We start from the raw sequence: 10,388 nt of genomic DNA, 5'->3' as shown, positions 1-10,388 counted from the left end.
CCCAAGAGAACAGTCCTCAGTGTGGCATTGGTGGCTTGGCTGCTAAGTTCCCGGTTCTGGCTGCGGCAGAGCGGGGTTCCTCACATCGATGCCCGGTGCCCGACAGTGGAGTGAGACGCGCGGACTTACCAGGGTTTACCAGAGATACAACTGGGGGGTTATGCAACAGGAAACACAGTGTACACAGTATATATATATATAATATTATTATATATATAGTTAATATTATTATATATTATAACCCTGACCTGTATGATGTATATAACCATAACCCTATCCTATATAATATATAACCATAACCCTATCCTATATAATATATAACCATAACCATATCCTATATAATATATAACCATAACCCTATCCTATATAATATATAACCATAACCATATCCTATATAATATATAACCCTAACCATATCCTATATAATTTATAACCCTAACCATATCCAAACTATACTATGACTTTTTATGAAATTGTTCAACATATTATACTATGACTTTTTTTCATGAAAATTTTCATCATATACTATGACTTTATGAAATTTTTCAACATGCTATACTATGACTTTTTTGTCATTGAGTGGATTCCAGTTTAACATCTTCGAGTGGATGTTTCAATCTCTCTCAAGTTGGGATACTGCACATATTTAAACAATAACTTGACAGTGTTAAAGGTGCTATTTATAAGAATCAGAATGTGTTGTTAACAGCTTCACCTGTGTCCGTTAAGTCAACTAAAGTCAGCGCCCTGTTGCTGGCGCTTGTGCTCGCTCTACATAGACATGAAGGAGCATCGCTCAACACAGTGAGGAGACACACGTCAGCTAAAAGCACAATATCACTCTATATTTCAGCTGCTTGGCAGTAATGTTAGCTGACCAGACCAAGGTCTCTCCATGAATCAATGCTGATCCTAGTGTTGGCTTTTCCCGCCTCAGCCTCCCGACCGCGGCCGGAGGGAACGGGGGAGACGCCGGAGTTTTGGTGGGAGACGATAACGTTTCTCTCTGCGGAGCCCCGTCACTTCACAAGACACGGGAAACCTCTGTTGGTCTGGAGGAGCTGCAGCAGTTATTTCTGCACAAACGTCCACTGAACATTCACTAGATATTCTCAGAGCTAAACTAACTCTTCTGCAGTGTGGAGTGAGCAGCATGCACGTGAGAGGTGGAGAGAGAGAGAGAGAAGGAGCGTGGTGTGTGAGTGAAGGCAGGCAGAGGAGCAGAGGAGCAGAGGAGCAGAGACTCCGGTCCTGGAGACCAAAGCTACGGTCTCCCCCGCGTCCTCCGACCGCGGCCAACACTGTTTAACAGCTTCACTAGATACAACCAAGAGGTTTTGGTGCTTCACTGGAGTTTGTGTTGGAGTCTGAGCCTGAACAGCGGAGACACACGAGAGACCATGAGACACCGACCAGCAAGGATTTATACCTGAACAAGTTACAAACAGTCTCTTTAACAAAGGGAACTGTATATACAAAATACATCTATAGAAATAAGACTGATGGATTATATTCACCAGAAGTATAAAACATTACATGTTCCTTATAAATTAAAAAGAAAATACCACTAATCTTGAGGGGAATGTCTTTATTCTTTGATTTTTGGGTTGCTGGAAAACATTTAATAAATAATGACTGACAATGATCCTGATATATTTGACTTCAGGACATGAAATCAAACATTTTTACTGGATTAATATAGATATTTTCCAAAGTAAAAGTCCCTAGAAGTGTATGTTTCAACTTTTTCCCTCCATGGTCTAGTGTTAAAAAAGTTAACAAAAATCACAGTAAATTGCAAAATCGAATCGCAATACTTAAAAATCTGAATACATATTGAATCAGGAGATAGTTGAATCGACCCAGCCCTAGTAAACACTCACTGGATTTGTCTGACTCAGACTGCTGAATCTTCATATTAGTTTCAGTCTAACTTCTGAAGTCATTTCTTACAGTGTAGTTGTGTTATGAAGGGACCACTTCACAGGAGGAATGATTACTGCCACCAATAACTCTTTTAATGTACATATGACATGTGGCTGTTGTTTATAGACACACTTGAACAAATGTGGACCTTTCCTGTAAATGACATAAACCTGCTAAGCTCCCAGATACAGTGAGAAGAAGGCCATGTAATAAATGAAGTAATGAAGTCCAACAAGTCTGATTTGATATTGATCCTCTAATTCCAGACTTGACTGAGATCAGTAGCATGTTATTGATGTGTGTTGACATGAACAGCTGTATGAATGTTGTGGTGACATCTGGATGATGTCTGTAGAAGGCTGACATTATGATGATCCACAATAACACAATGACAAAGTCACTCTACTCATTTTAGGGAAAGGATCATTGATTAGGACATAGTGATGTTGAGCTACATATTTAAAACCTGAACACATCTGACTGGATTATAAAGTGATTTTTATCTTCATCATTTATTCTTTATTCAGATTGAGTGACTGCAGGTTGTCAGAGATCAGCTGTGCTTCTCTGGCCTCAGCTCTGAAGTCCAACCCCTCCCATCTGAGAGAGCTGCATCTGGTTAACAACAACCTGAAGGAATCAGATGTGAAGCTGTTGTCTGATCTTGTGAAGAGTCCACACTGTAGACTGGAGACTCTGAGGTCAGTAGAGGGTCGGAGTCGGTCCATGCTGGTTTCAGCAGTATTGCTGTGATGTGTTTCCTCAGTTAAGCTGTGAGAGGAGAACGGTGACACACAGAGAGAGAGAGAACAGTCAGCCAATCAGATCAGCCAGAAGCTCATCATGTGATCATGTGTTAGAGTTGATGTGAAGAAGATGTTGTTGTTGTGTTCATGTCTCCAGGAAATAAAGCTGGATTACAGCTGACAGCATCACAATCATGTATAGAGACAGTGGTCCTCATCCATCAAACTGTCGTACCATCAGACTCTGATCAGAAAGTCTTTGTTCTCTCATTGATCAGTTCATCTCTGTCACAGCTCTGAGATCAGTCTGACTGAAGCCTCAGATCACTGGCTCTTATTTCATAGAACCGTGGTTACATTTAGTAACCATGATGTGCTTAAAGGAGGGTAACGGGATGAGGGTGTGGAGGTTTAGTGTCTTCATTAACTCGTTCCAGTCACTAGGAGCAGCACACTGGAATGAGTGAGGACCAGAGGAGGTGCAGACTTTAGGAACGACCACACTGATGAATTAGCTAGAAGATAAATTGCGGTTCCTGTTGGAGATATTGAGTAGTGAGCGGAGATATGGAGGTTGGTTCTGCTAATGATAGTTTTATAAATGAACTGTGTGCTGCATCAGTGACTGACAGCTGATGAAGGGAGTCTCTGTAAACACTGATTCATGACTTCTGTTCTCTTCTTCTCTCATCAGATGGGAGTGGTGATCTCCGTCAGTCTGAGTGATCAGAAAAGTGGATGTGCTGAGAGGATCAGCCGTGTCCTGATGATCCACAGAGGTTCACCACCTGGACCTGCATCTGATTTTGTCTTTTTTATTCATTCATATATTCTGAACCCAAAGTGCCTCTGCAGAATAGTTCAGTTTATGACAACATAACTGTAGATGAACACATTTAAATAGATCTCTCTGCTTTGCTTTGTGTCGCAGCTCCACCCTGTGGAACGATGGAGTTTTGCTGTTTATTTCCACACATTTCTAAATAACAGTGGAAGTTAATAAAGTTACCCTTTTAAAACCGAGCCCTCAGGAAGAGGGCCGTGCTTTGATGCCCATTTTCGTAGCGGCCAAACGGCGGTACGACAACTTCTGTGTCCGCGGTGCGGACTAAGACGCGAGGAGAGGAGTCGAGGAGAGGAGTCGAGGAGAGGAGTCGAGCCGTATAAAATCAGAAATGGGAAAGGCTCTATGTCTCTCTCTCCTTGTTAATCTGATTTGCTCCACTGTGGCAGCTGATGTCCCAGCATGCAGCGTGGTCCTGATGGAGGAAATGAATGAATGTGTTCGTACTGAACCTCATGCTGTCTTTCAGAACCGTTTAATGAACCACGACTGCCATGTCCTGGAGTTAGTTAACCTATAATTTAAACTCCTGTCGAGCCCTGAGTTTCAATGTTACATGTTGTGTTACTCAGTTTCTCCTGCAGCTGTTTTAAACGCTCCACCTCCACAGATGATTTCACTTATTGGATAGATTGGACCTCCTCTTGTCTGACTGTGTAACTCCTCCTCTCCCCTCTTTTGTCTAATGTTTTATCCACATAGTGTTTGTGGCTGCAGCTTCCTTGGTAGCTCACATGTTGTGCAGCATATTGTGCTTCCACCTGGAGTAAAAGGTGTGATATAAATAAAGTTTTATTTGCTTGCTCACACACTTCCAGCATAGCTTGGCCTTGGGCACAGTCTTATCAACCACGATAACTGAAAACCAGCGGGCAACTCCGGGTCTGAGATGTGAAGCCAATGATGAAGAGCCTTAAACCTTCATCCTGTCCACCAGCCAGCAGGGTGCGACTCCTCTGCTTCTATAGAAGTCTGATAAAAAATGAGCCTCCTTCTCTCTTCATTTATACCTCAATAAACATTATAAACATGAGTTTATGGTCTCAATCTGTAGTTTCAAGTCTCCTTCTTAATACAGCATAGATAGATATATAGATAGATAGATAGATAGATAGTAACTTTATTGATCCCGAGGGAAATTCAAGTTTCCAGCATCACACCTCCATAGTGCAAAACATGTTAGTAAAAAGGCAGTAAAAAAGTTAGTAGTGCAAAGTACAAAAAAATATACCAGATATAAAAATACAAGGAGATGAAGAAAACTGTTAAAACTGAATATAGTGCAGGGTAACAGCTGTGATACACGACTATAAAAGTGATGCTCATTTAGTAAATGATGGTCCCAGTCTAGTTTCTCTCTTGAATTACAATATGCTGACAGGGTTTTATGGGATTATTTGCCCAATGATGCCAAAAACGTTCTGCCTACTGAAGCTTTAATTGTTTGTGCGGTGAGCGATGGATCAGTCAAACTGCCTGATCTTCCTCATCTTCACTGTCCAGTAGAGGAACCAGCATCAGTCCAGCACCGACCACTACCAGACTCACAACGATCAGCATCTGTGTGTTCAGACAGAACAAATGAGAACCATCAGTGTTCTTACATTCTTAAATTAACCGTCAGAATAAATCATTAGTGCAGTCAGATCGTACGGTGCAGAGAAAAGCCACCCAGTGGTCTGACACGCTCTGGTTCGGCTGGTTTCCACTGGAGTCCCACTGGGCCAGAGAGCTTTCGTAGTCCAGATTGAGAATGCCGACAGGCAAAACCCGGATCCCCCAGTAAACCATCTTCACCCTGCGGTAGGCGGCGTCCTGCACGACGCAGCTATACGTACCTGAAGGTGACACGACATTCAGCAGCAGGTGTGATTGGCTTCAAAGTTAAAAGTTCCTCACAGTAACTTTACTGAACTGTAGACCTGCTGGTCCAACCCTACGAGCTCAACAGGAAATGGAGTTTTGAACTTAAACCAGAATGTGTGTGAGCACATGCATTCAGGTGTGTTTACCTGCGTCCTCCTCCCTGACGGGGTCCAGAATCAGCCGGTCCAGCAGAGGAGCTTCCCACTGACTAAACAGAGAGTCATCGGAGCTGATTATTCCTCGGGCGTAACGCCACGACACCCTGAGAACAGGAAAGAGAAAAACACCGTGAACGCTGCCCTCTATCACAGAGCTGCTGGTTGCTCTACCTCTGTAACACTCCACCGGACAAACACAAGTCACGGGTTGTTTCACTTACATCTTTATACAGCACAATGCAACTTTTTAATAATTGTACCAACAAAAGTCCATCAGTCTGCATCTTCAGATGCTGTTTAGTTTCTCCTGTGTTTTTACTTGAGCTCCTGTTTGTGGGCTCCTGTCTCCAGATGTACACCTTCATCAATATTTCAGTGAATGCTTCAATAATGCATATTCTGAAATATAATTTACATCTATAACCAAACTAAGTTAGTGAATATCAAAGGGCTTGGTATGGGGGGAGGCTAAATATGACCCACGGCTTTCACCTCGGGGCCTCCTGCCGGGTTAATCCAGCCGGAGGAAACTAAACACACTCCAATAAAGAACATCAATCACTGCTAAACTTTTATTCTGCACTGCGTGTCTACGGTTGTTTTGCAGGATGAGGTTTTTCTGTTGTTTGTAATCAAACGGACGTGAATGTGCTGCGTCCTCACCTCCAGGAGAACCTCCCAATCTCCTTCATGACTTCTCCCAGACAGTCGATCTCCACTTTCTGTCCTGAAGTCACAGTCATGGTCCTGAGTCCACACTGCCACGACTCCACACAGTTCACCGTACGGACACGACACTCCTCCGACACCTTCCATTCAGACACGTCCACACGCAGACGACAACCATTGTTCAGATTGTAGTCTCAGTTATTGTTCTCTGTCATTCAGTGTTCGATGTTTAACTTTAACTGACAGATAAACAGATTTATCAGTTTGCTGCTCAGACTCAAAGCAGCATGAGTGACCTGCAGCCTGGAGGATGACCTTTGACCTGCAAGCTTAGAGGATGACCTTTGACCTACACAGTGTGTCTAATCAACAAATAAATATGAAATATCATAGAAATGGCAAAATACACTGGATGGGAGGTCTTAAAGACGTCTGTGTGGTACCTCTGTTCCCCCTGTACTCCTCCCATCGTCCTCTATGGCCGTATTTCCATCTCTCATTAAACACAGGGTTTGAGTTCTAACCCCCAGCCCACAGGTGATGCTGCAGGGGGTGCTGTCAACTATGACCTCCACCTGAACTTCATTCGCCTCCTCATCTTCATTCTCCTCCAGGTCTTCTGAGGTCAGAGGATGGAGGAGGAGGAAGAGGAAGAGGAGGAGGAGGTGAACAGTCACTTGTCTCATATTAAAGTTTGACGTCAGATCTGCAGGAGATAAAATGTTTTTTAGTTTTACACTCGATGCACAAAGTTCAGTATCATGAAGAAGAGGAAGTTTGTTTTTAATCCCGTCACCGCACTGGAGATGTTCAGGTAAATTTGTGGATTTCTTTTTAATCAAGTTTGTATCTCTAAGCAACATGTGTCATAATTTGTTTGGCTTTTTAGCTTCTATGATTTTATCATATTTGTTTAAAGTAGGGCTGTCCTCCACCAAAGAAACTCTTAATCTAATACTCACGATGTATTCGACTAATCGATTAGTTGATTTAAAACTGAGTTTCTCCACAAAGAATCACACAAAAGCACCACTTTAAATCTCAGAAGCTAGAAGTTTCTTGGAAATAAATTATTCAGCATGAAAAAAAGCATAAAAAAACGACTAATCGACTAAAGAAATGTTAATCTACTAAGACCAAAACAACGATTAGTCGACTAAGAGGGAGCAAAATCAATATTAAATCAATATTAAATCAATCCATAGCTGACCTGCACCACATACAGTAGCCCACCTTGTATGATGCTTTGCTGCCTCGGTGTTTAAAGGTCCTGTTGGAGCCAAACTGAACTCAAACTCTGTAAAACTTGAAGTAAAAGATGTGATGATGATAATCAGATTTATTTTGAACTGAGTGTTGCCGTGACAACCAGAGTTCCAGGCTGCAGGTTCCCTCTTTCTGTGGGTCAACATGTTGAAATATAATAATCATAATAATAATAATCTTTCATTATATAGCACCTTTCAAAACACAGTTACAAAGTGTTTTACAGAACACATTTAAAACACAAGGATAACAAAATGTACTTAAAGTCAATAACTAGACACACAAAAATAATCTTATTGTTTATCTCATAGAAATAGCTATTAAATATGTCTTGATTTAGTTTAAGAAATTTATTTTTTAAAAACACATGAACAAATAAATGAAATGACATACAGAATTTCAAAAAGATACATAAAAATGTTGAAAATTAATTTTGTGTAAAAACTGAATTTTGAACTGATCATAATGTTCAGTATCATCTTCTATTTGGAGCTTTATTCATGGTCTTTAAAATAAAACACAAAGGTATTAAATAGCAATATTTGAATTTATATTGAACTTATTGTTGGAGTAATTTCAGAGTGTCTGTTGTACCACTTTATTTATTTATTAATTAATCAATTAATTTATTTATTGTTTATCTCTGGTGCAGTAAAGAGACGCTGAATTGATTCATGTTTTCGATACAGAATTTTTCATGTAGACTGAACCAATGAAAACCAACCTGTTGCATGTGGATGATGTTGTAGTTTATAACAATGACCAACAGGTGTCAGACAAACACAGAGAGAGGAACCACAGAAACCAGCACAACATGCAGTTCAGTGTATATACAATACATATACGGTACATATACAATACATATACAGTAGATAATATGGTACATATACAGTACATATACAGTAGATAATACGGTATATATATGGTACATATGCAGTACATTCTGTGCTGTGAATTCACTGAAGCCTTCTCCTCTAATATTGATGCGGATGGGTTTGGTGCGTCTCATACAAACACTAAAGGGTGCCTTGTTCATCACACGCTAAGAGGCGTAACAAAGTGTTGGTATTTGACTTCCTGGGAATGAGAACGGACTCATAAACACTAGTTTAACTCTGTATGATGGAACTCAGAATCATGAATCTGGTATTGGCGGTGAACTTTGATTTTTTCTACAATTGAGACACACTTGTATCTTTAGTTTTGGGGCCCTCAGGTCCAGTGAAGGACCCACTTTCACAGTCCATGGTTCCCCCTTCTGGAAAAGCTCCAGACCTGCCTGGTTTTTCATGCCCAAACAAAGATTACAACACAGTTTATTATATATTATTATCAGTGGGGCTTTGGGTTTGTGAAGAAGAGTTATTTTTAAACCCTGAGTGGTTCTGCTACTGCTAACTGGGAAAAGGACCAAGACACGAAAACACACAAAAACACACTCAAAGAGCGTCACGAATAATGACTCAGCATCAGCGGGGGGGCTGAAACCTGTTCAGTACCCGTCACAGTGGCCTAGTTGGCCGACCAGTAAAACTCAGAATGTGGTCGACAGCACATCCAGAGAGAAATGACAGAAGAGGAGAGGGAGGGAAGTGGAGGAGGCTGAATAGGTGTGATGGAGGAGAGGAAGACAAAGAAGAGGAGATGTTACATAAGAGCAAAGAACAGGAAGAGGAGGAGGAGAGGCCGGTCTGCCCACATAGCAACGACGTCCATATTGGACGATTCCATGCAGTTTACATCCGATGCCAACGTTCGCTGCCAGCGCAGGAAGTAGTTTCTGTAGCGAGGCTGAAGGTGAAGGAGTGGAGGTCGAGGTGGTGGATCGGCGTGTAGCAGAGAGGACCGGAGATCACGGTCACTTAATGTTTGCCTCGTCATTAACCGTCTCCACCATCCTTCTCCAACCGAAGCTGGTGCAGGCGGAGGAAGTGGCATGAAGACGAGCAGGAGGAGATTTCTATCAGTAATGTTACATAACTGAAGAGAAGATTGGTTGTGGTCATAACCTGTGTGTAGTGTTTGAATTACAGCCTGAAACCTGAGAGGCTTCTCTCTTCTCTCCATGACTCTACTAATGAACATAACACCATCAGTGGAGCGTAAAATAGAAAATAATAGTTGACTGTTACGAAAGTAACCTGCAATGGATACTTCACCAAAATTGCAACACAAGCCAGCACTGTTTTTATTATTATTATTATTATGAGCTGCATTCATAGACTGTATTTAAGAAGTGGATGTAGTCATCGTGACGTCACGCGTTGGTTTGTGGACCACCGTTTTTAAGCCTTGAGTTCTGCATTTTGGCCGACGCCATCTTGGCTTTTAGGTAGAACAAAATGTTTTATTTAAAGGCAGGGTTGAGGATGTTCTCCAGTCTCCACTATCTGTTCTATTGGTTGAAATGGTGTTTCCCCCCCGACAGCGATCCATTACTGACGAGCTCTGAAAAAGGAACCGGAAAAGAGCCGTCATCTGTAGCTACTGTAATCCTGTAAAAACGTCTACCAATCTCTGCCTCGCGGTCCGCTTGGAAAGAACCAATCAGATGGAGCTCCTGAGGCGATGCTACTTTCACATTATGCTAGCTTTCCAACATGGTCCACCCTACCTTTAACTGTGATGAAGGGAAGACACACTGTGAAAGGGTTAAAGTTGTAAGACGAAAGAACGGACAACTCCCGGACCGGACGACGCCGTGGTAGCGACCTGTCAATCACAAGGTAGCCCCGCCCTAAAGCATCCCCTGCTTTATGGTCTGTTTGACTCTTGTAGGAAACTACTATCGATTAAAAGGCCGCTAATGCCCGGTTCAGACTCCACGATATCAGCCCGATTATAGCCCGACACGGCCGTCGTAGGGGATCGGGAACGATAAATGAGTGTCGTGTGCGAAAATTGATCGTTTTA

General features: G+C 42.0%; 1 protein-coding gene and 1 long non-coding RNA gene across 4 annotated transcripts; one reads left to right on the top strand and one right to left on the bottom strand.

Moving 5' to 3' along the window:
- Positions 1–2,424: 2,424 nt before the first annotated feature.
- Positions 2,425–4,549, top strand: LOC119490086. Its single transcript, XR_005207319.1, has 2 exons — positions 2,425–2,627; positions 3,367–4,549. It is a non-coding gene; the product is annotated as an uncharacterized LOC119490086 (long non-coding RNA).
- A 386-nt stretch (positions 4,550–4,935) lies between these two features.
- Positions 4,936–7,569, bottom strand: tmem81 (transmembrane protein 81). Of its 3 annotated transcripts, none has more exons than XM_037773253.1 (6): positions 7,443–7,569; positions 6,653–6,915; positions 6,204–6,349; positions 5,529–5,644; positions 5,170–5,354; positions 4,936–5,076 (listed from the first exon to the last, which is right to left on the bottom strand). In XM_037773253.1, exons 2-6 carry the CDS (start codon positions 6,893–6,895, stop codon positions 4,984–4,986), a joined length of 783 nt encoding a protein of 260 aa, XP_037629181.1. In that variant the 5' UTR covers positions 6,896–6,915; positions 7,443–7,569; the 3' UTR covers positions 4,936–4,983. The 3 variants fall into 3 exon arrangements, with proteins under 3 accessions (XP_037629181.1, XP_037629183.1, XP_037629182.1); XM_037773255.1 differs by having other exon boundaries at positions 6,803–6,915; XM_037773254.1 differs by having other exon boundaries at positions 7,420–7,535.
- Between the last annotated feature and the right edge of the window lie 2,819 nt (positions 7,570–10,388).

The sequence above is a fragment of the Sebastes umbrosus genome, chromosome 6 (genome assembly GCF_015220745.1).
Source record: "Sebastes umbrosus isolate fSebUmb1 chromosome 6, fSebUmb1.pri, whole genome shotgun sequence".
NCBI classification, from domain to species: domain Eukaryota; kingdom Metazoa; phylum Chordata; class Actinopteri; order Perciformes; family Sebastidae; genus Sebastes; species Sebastes umbrosus.
The sequence above is the reverse complement of the archived record's forward strand: the minus strand, read 5'-3'. Positions and strand labels throughout refer to the sequence as shown.

Coding starts and splice junctions, on each gene's coding strand:
- tmem81 (XM_037773253.1), bottom strand. CDS start 6,895: ATGAGACAAGTGACTGTTCACCTCCTCCTCCTCTTCCTCTTCCTCCTC. Junction 5,355..5,528: donor CGTCAGGGAGGAGGACGCAG/GTAAACACACCT, acceptor TGTCACCTTCAG/GTACGTATAGCTGCGTCGTG. Junction 5,077..5,169: donor GGGTGGCTTTTCTCTGCACC/GTACGATCTGAC, acceptor CTGAACACACAG/ATGCTGATCGTTGTGAGTCT.